The sequence below is a fragment of the Tigriopus californicus genome, chromosome 2 (assembly GCF_007210705.1).
Source record: "Tigriopus californicus strain San Diego chromosome 2, Tcal_SD_v2.1, whole genome shotgun sequence".
In the NCBI taxonomy this organism is placed as follows: Eukaryota; Metazoa; Arthropoda; class Copepoda; order Harpacticoida; family Harpacticidae; genus Tigriopus; species Tigriopus californicus.
Genome location: NC_081441.1, coordinates 10,057,216 through 10,071,208, shown reverse-complemented (window position 1 = coordinate 10,071,208; position 13,993 = coordinate 10,057,216). Strand labels below are relative to the sequence as shown.

The window sequence follows — 13,993 nt, the reverse complement described above, 5'->3', positions numbered from 1 at the left end:
GAGTTTATTTTAAGTCAAACTTTTGAATCCATGCAAAATCTAATAAAATTTGATCCAAATTCCTGTTGAAGTTGCATCATTTTTTGTATGATTTTGAGGGCTAAACATTTGCAAAGCCATTGTCATAACTCGAAGGAATTTTACCACAAAATCTAGCTCTTATGCTGGATGTGTAGAAATATGACCCAGATTGAAAATAAGATTATAAAATTGGATCTCAACTAATCACAATTCCTGAATATCATTTCAAACATTTGAAGCTAAAGAGGGAATCAATTTGGGGAAATTTCCTTCATGTTGTGAATACATTCTAAATATAAGAATCACACAACTTCATCAAGAGTCTTGGGTCACATTTTACTACTCCCTGCATATATTTTGAGCATAGTTTACATGCCAACATGCTTTCGAAAACAAATGCTTTGCATGCGTAAAATATTTCTTTAATAACCTAAAGAACTTTGCGGTGTAGTTTGCTTGATTGGCAGTCTTTAAGTTAATACTTAATCCCAACCAAATGATTAAATAGATTCATTTGATCTAAAGCCTATAAGAGCTACTCAAAAAATAACTGAAATTGACAACATTCTTTCCAATAAAACTTTTTTTGCGATGACTTACTCTATAATAGAGCTGTTCATTATACCTAGCCTGTCAAGTGATCATAGCAGGGCTATGAATCCTAATATGCAATCATTTGATTATCTTAATTGCACTATTTGAGCAGTCATACGTATATGGGATTCAAAGAATGAAATGGAATGAAACTCACATTACATGATCAAATCAAAGAGCAACAAAATTTAAATCTAATTGCTTCTTTTTCATTCTTACATTGCCTGAATTTTAGGAGAATGTCTTAGGTTTAGAGCATGTTTTAAGGTGTCATTTGAATAGTTGACTATTTAAACACTTTTTGAAGCATGTATTAGGATTCAGCGGCCTTACGTCACAAAATGCAAGCAAAATGTAAGCAAGGTCTGGCATTGGTTGAAAGTGAGGGTAAGCAAAGTCAAAGGAGTAAGCAATCCCTGTCAAAGTGAAAACGCGATAGAGGCAAGAAATTCACACTGAACAGAAATCGTCATTTTCAAGGTCAAGTTTCAGATGTTCCAGTCAATAATTTTGTCAAAAAAATGTTACTACAATACGACATTTTTGTAGCCGTTTCAAAATCAATCACAATTAGAATCCTTTTTGCATCATACTCTGGACTAGAGGGAAAAAGCGTTCCGACCAGTACATAACTTTAAAGCTAATGTCGGCAAATCCCTATGTACTGTAAACGTGATGATGGCCCAAAAGCAAAAAAATGCAAATTGCCCCCATGCTAGATTTCAAAAGAGATTGTCGCTTCTTTCAATTTATGATCAGTTATCAAACAAAATTGAGCGGCTAAGATTAATACAAAAAGAATGTTTCACCTGACATGACTTCACTCAAGAATTGGCCAAAAGCAAAATTCGTCACCCTTGGAAAATGATGAATTTACGAAGCTGCCGAGCCCCTATTGCCCATCTCGAGTGATATATGGAAATAAGCATGGTTGTAAAAAAGGCAAAGTATCAAAAATTTGTGTTACGAGAAATTTTTTTAAATGGCTAAAACTGTTGAAAACGTGCTTGCCAACTCTGTTTGAAGTGCTCCCAGTAAATTCAAATAGGTCACGGTGAACGTTGTATGCGTTGCGTCAACACCATTGTACGAAATACATCAAAATTGGTCTCTTCTGTGTGCGCACCTCCTTCATTGCTCCTTATCAAGTTCAACTCATAACAACCCAGGCAGTTTTTTTTTACTTCATTTCACATCTGCAACACAGCTCAGAAGACAGTGAGTGCTCGTCGTCGATTATGCCACAACGGTTTCATTCGTCAGCTTAGAATCACGTTGCTGAAGTACATTTTTTTATTCAAACTCCAAACCACAAAGTGCATGAAACGTTTGTCTTTGTGAGTCAAACTGGAGGTCTCTAACGCGCTGAGGATGTGACATCTGCTGTTTGTTATTCCAAGGACGACGGCATCTCTGGACAGCAACGATAGTGGGGAAAAATTAGTAATTCCAATCCCAGCCAATCAAATGCATTTCACCTCACAAAAATTGACTCAGTTGCAGACTTGGGAAGAATTGGTCAGTTTTGATCTCAATTGAACTTTTGTGTCAAAAGTTATGAGCATTTAAAACTCAGGCCAGGGAGGGCTCAAAATCAATGAGCCAAGATCTTACCAATGTGGTACTCGACCAATCATTTTGTACCCACGTTGTACAGTGGTCCAAGAGCATATTGCTTTTGACACAGACATTTCAGAGAAGTCAAAATTGGCAAATACTTTCTAAGTCCACAAGAGCCCAACTTGTGTGAAAGAAAGTCCATTCAGTTCACCTTAATAAAACTTAGTAATACTGGGGCAACTCTGGACTCAAGTCCAAGTGCACTTGAGTCTTTTACTCAAATTTGGAGAAATTGGCCAGACTCGAGTCCTTTAGATAGGACTTGAGTCTAAACTCGTCATTTTTTCCTAGAATTTTGCAAGATGAGTCTTTTTCCTTGACCTGACCCTAGTCAAGGACTCAAGTCCTCTGCCAGACTCAAGTGCAAACTTGGCAAGTCTGGCAAAGGTAAAAAATATCAGATGACTTGTATTAGTCCCACTTTTCCTGGACTTACCCCAGCACTGAAAGTTGTGTCTCCCCAACTGTCTCTGTCCAGAGGTGACGTCGTCCTTGGTTATTACAATAAGGTAAACGTTATTCTCCACCGATTAGTTGGCGGTGCTACTTTTTTAAATCTTAACCTGACCTAATCAAACCTAATCTAACCTTACCTAACCTAACCTAACACGATAATCTAACCTTACCTATCCTAACCTAACACGATATTAACAACCCTTAGAGTCTCTATCTAAACCTTTTAACATTTGGCCACAAATTTAAATATGAGCACCGCCAACGAATCGGTGGAGAATAACGTTTATCTTACAATAACCCTCCTAGACTTGGCGCGCATGCAACAGATTCATAATTAAAATTGCAAGAAGAGTGCTGTTTTTTTAAATTTAACCATCTTGTGGTTATTGTGTCAAAACCCATCACAATGGGCATCTTTTGATTTCGAAACCAGACCAATATCTGCAAATACTGAAGCAAGCTCCTAGAGGCATATGGGGATAATTCATGATGAAATGGAAAATATTTTTACACGTATTTGCTTAAAGACGTCTTATGCGAACACCCATTTTGCACTTATCTCTATAATCTGTATTATAATCTATAATCTTCTCATTTCTATCAACTTTTTATGGACATTTCCTAAGCAAGTTACCAAATTTCTTCCAAAAAAACTGCATTTTTTTCAATTCTTTTTTTGAAATTGTTATTGCGAGAATGTTTTCTCATTGGATTGGTAAATATATTTTTGTACAAATTTTTAAAAGATATTGCATTTTTTTTCTTCTTGTTCCATTCTGGGTTCCTAGAGCACCCTTTGAGGTTATGGCCTACTGTAACAATGAGGGGGAAGACCTGGGATCAAACCCATGAACCCGACCATAGATCGGTTGCGCGTTATCCAATTGCTCTACAACCATCTATCTCCCTAATGTAATATTTAATAATGCCGTAACGTAAATTTAAGGTGGCATTTCACCTTTCATCCTAGATGCAAAATATCGATTATTTACATTACTACAGTATAGGCATCAGGATCAGGTCTTAGCAATGGTCGCGCGTCGCATGGTAATCAGGGAGGTCCTGTTCATGCAAAAAATGACAACTGTCGATTACTTTCTTTAGAAATCTAGTGCGAAGCGACTACTAACACCAGCCAGGACGGCACGTACCGACGGTTCCCATCCTGTATAGTAAGAGACGTTGGCGCAAAGGCTGGACCAAATTCTTATCTGGAAGCACCCAAACAGTTTGAGTTAGACGTTATTCTTCACCAATTATTCCTACTGTGTAGGTGGTTCTACTTCTTCAAACTTAATCTAGCCTTTTTAAACCTAACGTAACATGCCCTAACCTGACCTAAAACCGATGATGAACCATCAAACTTGACATCTAAACCTTAAATCCATTTGCCACAAACTTGAAAAACTGGGGAGCCAATTGAATCCTTGGGTATGTTTGAGAACTACCTATGCTTTCTTGGGTTGAATCTTTTGGCATAAGAGTTTTTTTTCCAAAAGTAAGTACGTTAAAATCGAATATCTTTTTTCTACCTTTTCCAGCAAATTTCATTACTATTTAGGTTTTTTTGCAAACTCTCATGATAAGGATAATCAAGAGCTACCTTAAAAAAGAATAAAAAAGAAGAGATTGTTACGTGTCAACCTAAATCGGGTTTCGCCCACTTATGCGATTGTCATTTTACCACCATAAAGAGCAATACCATGGAACCCGCTTAAACCGAGGCCGAGCCAAATTGACGATATATCCGTATTTTCTCTATCAGTTGGATAACAACGTTAAATACGCAAATATATCTTAAGATGCGAGTGTTTTTTTCTGTCTTCTGTTTAATTTTTAAATCAAATTAACAAGACCAACTTTTTCAAAATTTCGGTGGCAGCCAAATGAGCAGGCAGGGCGATCATATTTTGTCTGTCTTTTGCTTTTGTTTTAAAGGCCAAATTGACAAGACTAGTTAATATTTTTCATAATTTCAAGCAACAAGTTTATTCAGCTGTGTCGTGTTTTCAGAAATGAAAATTATTTTAGCGAAAAATATTGCGTGAAAAATTGTGCATGGAAATTTGCCTCAAAATGACCATATATCCGGAGTGAGGCGACGTTATAAGCGGAGTCAATTCAGATAAAAACCTATAAGAATGAATCGGGACTTTGAAAAACGACGATATAAGCGAATAGGCGATATAGGAGAATAGGCGATATAGGCGAATAGGTGATATAAGCGGGTTCCACGTTATTGCTTTAACTTGCGTTCAACTTTTAGATGTTTCAGGACCGCACTTTAAAATTTTACACCGTCACTGCATGAATTATTCTTCATTTCAGGCTTTGAGGGAACGTCCAAATAAAAGAAACCAAAATGAACGAAGGTGAGGGGAATTTTTTTTCCCCCGTGAGCCTTTTCACCGTGGAGCAGCTAAAAAATGGCGCCATTATCTTGTACATCATTGGGATCATTTATGTTTGCTACGCGCTAGTCCTTGTGACAGCCAAATTCTTCTTCCCATCTGTTATGGTTCTTTCTGAAAAGGTTTGTGTTTCAAAGGGTAAAAAATGAATATTTCTGTGGCTAATACCAAGGGGCAGTAATAATTCTAAAACAGCCGATGTTTGACCCAGCGCAATCCTTGTTTGTTCAGCACAAAATTTGTCTTCTTAGCAAGTCAAAAGCCCCTAAAATGACAAAAAAAGCAATTAAGACCACCGGCTGGACCGTATATCAATCCAATTTGGTCGAATCAACGGAATCATATCCTAAAGGAAAGGATTACATCGCTAAACAGGTCCAGTTTTGTGAAAGGGAAATTTGAAATTCACCTGGCTCGGATGTGTTCAATTCATTATTATTTTACTGGCAAAAAAAATCATACTTGCCGTCGCAAAATGTAATAAGGTTTAATAAAATGTAAAGAATGTCGTAAAGTATTTGCTGTCGTAAATTCGTCGCACGGAAAAAAGGAGTCTTCCTTCCCTCTACTCAGACATAAACTAACTTATGATTTAACAAGTATTTTTTGGGTAAGATAATTAACGAATATGTGTCTTTACATTTCGACAAAACGAAAAAAATATCGCTGATACTGAGAGATTACACATGGTTTTTGACCCTTTTACATCGATTTAGACATATTTTTACATACCTATTGTTATGCAACATGATTTTAACCAGAATATTGATTAAAAAAGTATAATTGAATTTGCGGACATTCAGGTTAATGGACATCTCTAATGTTTGAGCATGATCCTCTTTTCGTAATAGGTTAATCATGTCCGTTTAGACACTTTATAAAAATCAAGGCTAACAATCTAAATTCAGTTTGGAAGATGCATGTAAAAAGTTTTCTTCTGTTTGAGACATAGTGCTCTTTTATTTTACCAAGTAGGTTTGACGAATTAAAAAACTTCATTTTCAGTCACCAAATTTCAACACTTTGGCTGGTTCCTCAAAATTATTTTCAATGTTTCTTTTGTAAAGAACGGGTACCAATAATGCCAAAAGAATAGCCCCTTAATTGATTACCTGTGTGTCAAATTGTCCTAAAAATCGACATCAATTAGGAACCCCTGTGCCACCCTTTAATATTAAGAAAAACATTTTCTCTCTTAGCTCCATTTAAGTCCGGATTTGACTGGAGCCACCATTTTGGCGGTGGGGCGATCCATGCCTGATCTTCTTGTTGCCATAGTGCTCATATTTTTTGATCCTAATCCTGTGGACTTTGGAAGCGTCGTTGGCCCAGCATGTTACAAGGTCGCGTTTATCATCGGTATTTGTGCTCTAGTGACCGCAGAGCCGTTAAGGTATGCTAATTTATGTTTCAACTTAAGCAACGGAAGGATTTCTTGCATTCTTTTCTTTTACTCTAAACTAGGTTGAGAGGGTGGCCATTAATGCGAGATTATTTCTTCTACGCCATTTGTGTGGTCTTGCTTGCGATATTTTTCGCAGATGACACCATCGCATGGTTTGAACCAGTGATACTTTTGATTTGGTATGGCCTTTATATCCTCTTTCTGGCCATGAGTAATAAAGTTGAAGATCTTTTAAGAAGGACCTTCAAAATGTCCCCGGCGGTAAAGGAGTAGAATTCAATAGTTTGAGTTAAGTTTAGAATCAAAACCTATTAATGGCATCTGTTTAGACCCGAAATGTTGTTTCGTCAATATCGGATGTGGGCCAAGTCGAACTGGATTCTAAGAGCATGAAAAATGGTAATTGTTATCATTTTAGTTTTAGTTTGCAAAAAACAACTGAGCAGTTTAATTTTCAGGAAAAGACTACTCGGTGGAGCAATCCTGGCAAATGGTATTCACTTTAAATCTTAATTGTATTGGGTGTTTTTACAATCAACTTGTGCTTTAGGAAAACGCAAAGCCCCTCCGGATGTCGTTTCCTCATGGAGAAGGATGCTTCAAGATCTTCGCTTATCTGATCTCCCTGCCGATAATGGGCCCCCTTTATGTTACACTTCCGGATCCTTACCATCTCAGTAGTGAGTGAATATGACTCGCTTAAAAACATTCATTGGCCGCAAAATCATTCTTGTTTCAGAGCGCAAGTTTTACCTTTTGACCTTCATTGGAAGCATCCTATGGATTGCTCTTCTGACCTACCTTCTTATTTGGTGGAGTGTGGTCGTGAGTCAAGTATTGGCCATACCAGATGCGGTAAGACATAATTGAGTTTCTCTTTAAACTTCGAGCAGATGAGTCTCAATTTCCGTAGGTTATGGGCCTGCTTTTCCTGGCCGCGGGCACATCCATCCCCGATATTGTGACAAGTATTTTGGTGGCGCGTCATGGTCGAGGTGACATGGTTTTCTCGGTGTCTATGAGCTCCAATATATTCTACATCACGGTCCGGATGTCCTTACCCTGGTTATTCTTTGCCATCTTTAGACAAGAGACGATTCCCGTTTTAACCTCTGGCATGGCTTGCTCAATCACCCTTCTGGCCTTGGTCTTGATCTTGGTGCTTGTGGCAGTACTTATCTTCAGACGACGCATGACCAAGCTGTTTGGAGTCATATTAATATTGATATATATTCTGTTTGTGATGGTATCGTTGGCATTTGCGTTTGATGCTATCCAGTGTCCATTTTAATCCAATAAATTCTGTGTTCGCCGTTATTTCCAAATGCCCGCCATAATCGTCAGCTGATGGTACAAAAGGCAGGAGAAATATCAACCTTGAACCTCTGCTCTGTTCATTCTATGACTTCGCTTGAGAGAAAGACGATAAAAACACACGCTCTGAATCACAGAGAAGAAATAAAATCGCACTGTTCATAATGTCTGCGGCATCCTCGGAGAGGTTCGAACTCATCCAGGATGACTTGGAGACGATCTTGGAGGGAATTCTCTCGTCCCTGACAATACTTTCAAAAAAATCTCAAAGTTCCAAGGCTGGCTCCAAAGAGGAGGTTCGCCATTGGATCATGCGTACCCGGAGCTCGTTGGTGGAAGCTCGGAAACTCATTGAAGACATGGAACAAGAAGCCAGACTGGCTCCAATTCAATTCAGGTTGGATATTCTACAACTTTTACGGTTAAGTTATAAAATACACTACAGGGTTTTCTTTTTTGTTCAGAGGAGATATGTTAACCAAAGTTCGACAATATCGCGAAGATACAGCCAAACTACAAGCACAATTGAGAGGCTTTACCGAGATCAACACCTCAGGTTTTGGAGATTCTTTAAATATTCGAAACCCCAGGGATGGACCAGACTGGCCAGAGGTCACAGTGGAGGACCGATATCGCAGACAAGTCCTGGAAGGATCTAATATTCTTGAGAGAACCAGTCAAAGCATACAAAGGTAACTGGACCTGTCCAATGTTTGGTTTTCTCGAGTTTCTTTGAAAATCATTCTTGAACTTAGGTCTGAACAAGTAGCTGTCGAAACCGAGGCTGTTGGAGGAGAGATCATCTCGGATCTGAGTGTGCAAAGGGAGCAATTGGAACGAACGAGAGGACGGATCTATGACACTTACGACGAACTTTCGAGGAGCCAGCGAATTCTCCGAAGAATCTATTTTGGGGTGATCCAAAACAAAGTGGTGCTCATTGTGATAATCGTGATTGAAATCTTGATCATTGCCGGACTTGTCTACTTGCGATTCTTTTCCTGACGTCTCCCTATGTTTTAAACCACATATTTTCCTATTTTGTCATGTTTATACCCATCGCAAATATATCTGATGCATATTTAATGCTCCATGGTGGTGTCCACACCAGAATCCACAGAGAGATCCGACAAGTCGTTCAGAATATGTTCTGAAACGGAGGAAAATCAATTTCTCTGTCAATCACATCCTATGAAACTCGTAATAAGGTAAAGCCCTACCATCATTCTTGCCAAAGTTCAAGGAAGATTTGATCTTGGGGAACTGATTGGTCATCCAAATGTATTGGCGTTGAACATTGGCGTGTCCATCCAAGGCTTCAATAAATCCTGAATCTACCAACCACACCTGATGAAGGGCAATGATCACTCGACGAGCCGTGCTGTATAATTTTGCAGGTGGGCTGGCAGTCTCTGAAAACGCCAAAAAATGTCTATCAAGGCTTCAAGAATTCGTCAGAGTGATGAAGACCTAACGCTCACCTTGATATTGAAGACACTTCTTGACGATGAGGACAGCCAAGGTTGTGATAGATTTGCTGACCTGGGATGCGATTTGAGATTGGCATGCCGCAATATCCGTTATTTTGGGCGATTCTCCTACATAGCAAAGGTTCAAGTAAGCAGAAATCCAGGACACATAGACTTGACACAATTCCAAAAGGAGAGAATCTTCGATGTTTGAGCACGCAATGACCGAAGCGTATAGAAGATCGAGCAAGTGCGGTACGAACGTGTGTCCCAGGCCTAAAAAATGTGTTCAGAACATTTTAGTTTGCAATTGAACCGAAGTGTCTCATTTCAATCATACACGTTGTTGCAATCTTGTAAACATTATAACTTTTAGGCATACCTCCACGGCGATTCTGCGTATTAGATGAGCCTCTGTCAGTTTTAAACATGATCTAGTTAAAAATACCTGGCCAGTCTACGTTTGAGGGTGCCTTGAAGCGACCAAATTGATTTCTTCGTTAGACCAAATATTTCATAAAACATGACGTGAGTTGCTCTGACCGCGGAATCTAATGCTTTGAATCAGGAGGTTATTTCATTCAGTTACCATCAAACCTGGCCGTCAACTTTAATTTCAATAAAGTAATAGAAATTCATCAAAGAGGAGCATTGTTGAACAATACTTTTATGTGACAATGGTAATTTTTTGTTCATACGACCAAATTTTACTAGCTCTTTGAATTGGCCTCAAACTTACTTTTCGGGTTGAGAAAGGTTTCTTGAGCTTGAATCGGGAACCTCGTGCTCTCTCTGACCATGGACAAGATGATAATGATGGCCCTTAGGTGATGTTTCCGGGTATCCTGATTAAGCAATGCTCTCGGGTCCTTCAGCCAGAATAGGCTGAATCGGAGGAAGGCATTGAATATCGAGGACAACCGATCAGAATCAGATTTTAGGAACAGAATATGAATCAGGGATTGATACTCGGCCATTGGCCCCTCCCAACAGTTCTTCGTCCGATGCTATCAAATTGAATGAATTAGAACAGAAGTCATCTTGCGTACAATACGGGTCGAGTACGTACCTCAATAAGGGAATTGCCCAATACAAAGACGAATTGTTCAATTTTGGGGTTGGTTATAGAGCTGAGACTTTCCAAAATGATCCGCATGGCTCGGATCTGAATAGTAATATCCAGACCTTTTAACACATTCGCCTCGCAGACCTGGATTAAGGCTATCATAGCTTGTACTACGGAGTTTTCGTCTTGGCGTCCTTCAAGGGAACATTTTGAGAGCATACTCCAACACGAATTTTGATTGAGCAAATCAACAATTGCCCTCGAGTCCTGTAGGCTCGCAATTCGATCCATGGTACTTTGGGGTCCCTTATTAGAGAATGGGACTTGCAAGTCTACTTTGGACTCTTTAATGGAATCGCTTCCATATCGAAGCTCGAGTTGACATCGCCGAAATGATCTCAGAGCTTCAGTTTGAACCTCGGACGTTGTTAGAGAAGTTTTAACGCGCTTAGCCGGAGAACTGCCGACATTTTCTTCATCGGCGAACGAGCTGAAAATGAAATTGTTCGTGGTCGATCGGGAGCACAATTTATTTATGTTGAACATTTTTTGAGGCTATTTCAGACAGTAAAGACAACCCGAAGTGAAGGTTTTATTTTTTCAAGGATATTCAATTTTTCAAGAGAATATTTGGAAATTAATATTTTAGAGCAACAAGTAATCCGTCACATTCCATTTAAACGCACATTTGACGCGATTCCAGGGACCAAAAATAGAGAAATGTTACTCCCAACTTGCACTACGCAAATGTGAAATTATTTTCTTAGTTTTAGATTTATTTGGAAATGCTACCTTATTTGCGCGAGCATTATTCTAAAGTTAATCGTAGTATGGCGTCAAGACTACACCAAATATTCCAAGATCTTAAATTTGTAACGCAAGGATTCTTCTAATTGACAATATTCAGATTGATTGCTTCGGTTAAAATAAATAGACTTATTTTACCTTTCCGTTTGAACAATATCAAAAAACTATTTGCACATAATTGCCGTAGATTCGCTCACAATAATGGTTTTACACATTTGTCCTACATTTTGATTTGAGGATACTTTATAGTAGGGAACATGAACTAGTTTTGAGCATGAGCTGGCATCCAAATATATTTTTTTGTAACAAAAGACAAGAGAGTATTTCTCAACGAATTGAAAACCAGTTTTTTTTCGAACTTCCTTATCGCTACTGGGAATGGGATCCCAAAATCTGATCCACCAACCAATTAAAGTTTGAAGATCTGGCTTGCCCTTGATTGTAGGGTTGATTAGGGATTTAGATCAACAACTTGTCGAAGTCTGCCTTAAATCCTGCTACTAGATCAACACCTACGTATTCGAAATAATATTTGAACATTTTTTGCCTCGTAATACCCCAAAAATACTTAACCCCCCAAAAATAATGTAAATGAATAAAAATAAAAACCGTTCCTAAAAACTTATTTCTGCGTTTTCATGACGTATTTCGGCTGACAATCACGAACCTAGCATATTTTCCGACCCTACACCACAAGTTGCTGCTGATTCTTTTGAGATTTAGTTTCCCATTTTTCATGATTGTACTTACGCATCCAATCCGCCAGGAATGACCGTTTTCTTGCGTTTAAAAGGGATTGAAGCCATCGTTTTAGTGGCTAGGGGGTTTCTAAATGGAACACTTTGGGACTGAGAGGTGTTCGTTTCGAATCTTTTGAAGCTTTCCTGTAGTTGCGCCAATTCCTGTTTCAAAAAGTCCTTTTCAGTCTGAAGCGAGTCAATGGCTTGTTGTTTGGAGGCCTCTAATTGTTTCTTTTTCTCCACCTGAAGGGCATCCAGTTTCTTCCATTCCTCTCGCTCTTCTAGAAGTTTCTTTTCCAAGTCTTCTTTCTTTGATTTCAGAAAACTGATCTCACCCTGTTGAAAATATCAGTGTAAGAACTATAAGGAAACTTGTACCATTCAATTCGATTCCAAGTTACCAATTTGGCGTATTTTTCAGTGACCAGCTTCTCATTTTCTTTCCTCAATCGAATGAGCTCAGCCTCTTTCTTTTTGGCCTCCAAACTTGTTCCATTCATGGGACTTCCTTGTGTGCTCAAGGATTGCTTCTTTTGTGGAATCACAAAACTATCCTGATACTGGCTCAACATTGGGTTTTGAGGCTTTGGGTTCTTGAAATACACGAACAAAGTCATTGGAGGTTAGCACAAAAAATACACCTTGCTCAAGTATGTCAAACCTGTTGATGGAAGATTGTTTTGGATTTATCCAAACATTTTTCTTGTGCAGGGACGTCTGGAACTTGGACTCCCCAATCCTCGTCATCTTCCAACATTCGGGTCAATTCGGCTAAATCTCTCTCACTATGCTTGAAAGCGTTGACATCGCGTTCTTGACTGGCAATCTATATCAAAGAAACGCCCACACCATTCAGATGAGTCTCCCCATGAACCACTTTAAAGCCGACTTACTTTGACCTCAGCACTTTGGCTAGCTTGAATAAGGAGAGCATCCTCGATCCCATCATCCCAAAAATCATCCATTGGAACAGGGGGAGTAGGATCGGGAACAGAGGGCAAAATCTCTGGAGGAGGAGGCAAATTGGGTACTGGAACAAAAACAGATCTTTAAACAAAAGGCAAGGGGGCATTTTTGTATCGTTCATAAGCGAAAGAGAGATCCTGTCTAAGGCTGGCTTTAAGGCATAGTTAGTTGTTAGGGATTCATCAAACAATTTCCGTCCACCTCTTTGGGTGAATTGGAGATCGTGAGGTCACGTTGCTGCTATTACAAACAGTTTTGAAAAAAGCTGATCATAAATGAATGGCATTTCAATCTATCATGCTCTTGAAAGTGTCGTTATGAAGACAAAGGAATGGCAAGAGGTTTGCGTGACCTTCTTTGATCAAAATTAATTCTTCATCATTCGTCAAAACTGGAACGAATCTTATAGAAACTGACAAGGATGCTCTGCTCTCAAATATCTAGATCCTTATAAATGATCTTTAATTTCCTTGAATATTATTTGCCTCTCATCTATTACCCGGATTAGACCGCGATCCATTGGAACTAGAAGTGGAAGCGAGGCTCCCCGGAGCTTTAAAATGAAACTTGTTCATGTCCAAAGGCGGGATTTTGCTGGTTTGCTTCTTGATTCGCCGAGCACGTGCTCCTCCTCCTCCGGACGGAATGGAGGAACTAGGTTCAAAATCTTGAGCCCAGGCCTCAAGATCAGATGCATTCATACCCAGGGTCCATTCAGAACGGAGCCCACGTCATTTTGCGTTTGTTTTGCTCAACGCTGATGGAGTGACGTCATAGGGAGGGTGACTGTTTGAGGTGATTGGTTAAGCACAATAATCAAGTCATGTGACCTTGCCATCAAAACATGTGTTCTAAAGATTTGCCTTTTCTTGCATTTGACTTGTTTGTATGGAAGTGAATGGATAATACTTTGAAAAGAGGAAGTCTCAAGTAAAAGTTCTGGTAGAATTATTTTAAGATGGGTGGGACAGAAATGTGTGTCACCCTTAAGGTTTAGATTCAGATTGATGCGGATAAGATCAAGAAAAGGAAAAGCGATTGGACAATGAGGAATAGCTATTTAGTCCGTGACTGTGGTAATGTTTACTGATGGGATCAAATATATAACTATGGGACGTTGCGAC

General features: G+C 39.0%; 3 protein-coding genes across 9 annotated transcripts; 2 read left to right on the top strand and 1 right to left on the bottom strand.

The window, feature by feature from the left end:
- Positions 1-1,680: 1,680 nt before the first annotated feature.
- Positions 1,681-7,824, top strand: LOC131893063 (sodium/potassium/calcium exchanger 2-like). 7 transcript variants are annotated; one of them, XM_059242993.1, is made up of 10 exons: positions 1,689-1,833; positions 3,796-3,960; positions 5,020-5,224; positions 6,302-6,495; positions 6,567-6,768; positions 6,837-6,906; positions 6,966-7,000; positions 7,058-7,184; positions 7,247-7,362; positions 7,421-7,824. In XM_059242993.1, the coding sequence occupies exons 3-10, from the start codon at positions 5,054-5,056 to the stop codon at positions 7,796-7,798; spliced, it is 1,293 nt and encodes a 430-aa protein (XP_059098976.1). In that variant the 5' UTR covers positions 1,689-1,833; positions 3,796-3,960; positions 5,020-5,053; the 3' UTR covers positions 7,799-7,824. The 7 variants fall into 7 exon arrangements, with proteins under 7 accessions (XP_059098972.1, XP_059098976.1, XP_059098970.1 ...); XM_059242987.1 differs by having other exon boundaries at positions 7,058-7,187; XM_059242988.1 differs by lacking the exon at positions 1,689-1,833 and adding an exon at positions 1,848-1,952 and having other exon boundaries at positions 7,058-7,187.
- Positions 7,825-7,864: 40 nt separating this feature from the next.
- Positions 7,865-8,907, top strand: LOC131893065 (vesicle transport through interaction with t-SNAREs homolog 1B-like). Its single transcript, XM_059242994.1, has 3 exons — positions 7,865-8,218; positions 8,286-8,513; positions 8,577-8,907. Exons 1-3 carry the CDS (start codon positions 7,986-7,988, stop codon positions 8,824-8,826), a joined length of 711 nt encoding a protein of 236 aa, XP_059098977.1. The 5' UTR covers positions 7,865-7,985; the 3' UTR covers positions 8,827-8,907.
- Positions 8,831-13,656, bottom strand: LOC131893062 (uncharacterized). The gene is made up of 10 exons (XM_059242986.1): positions 13,369-13,656; positions 12,797-12,933; positions 12,565-12,729; positions 12,305-12,496; positions 11,914-12,239; positions 10,360-10,846; positions 10,030-10,297; positions 9,303-9,566; positions 9,042-9,233; positions 8,831-8,971 (listed from the first exon to the last, which is right to left on the bottom strand). The coding sequence occupies exons 1-10, from the start codon at positions 13,568-13,570 to the stop codon at positions 8,904-8,906; spliced, it is 2,301 nt and encodes a 766-aa protein (XP_059098969.1). The 5' UTR covers positions 13,571-13,656; the 3' UTR covers positions 8,831-8,903.
- Between the last annotated feature and the right edge of the window lie 337 nt (positions 13,657-13,993).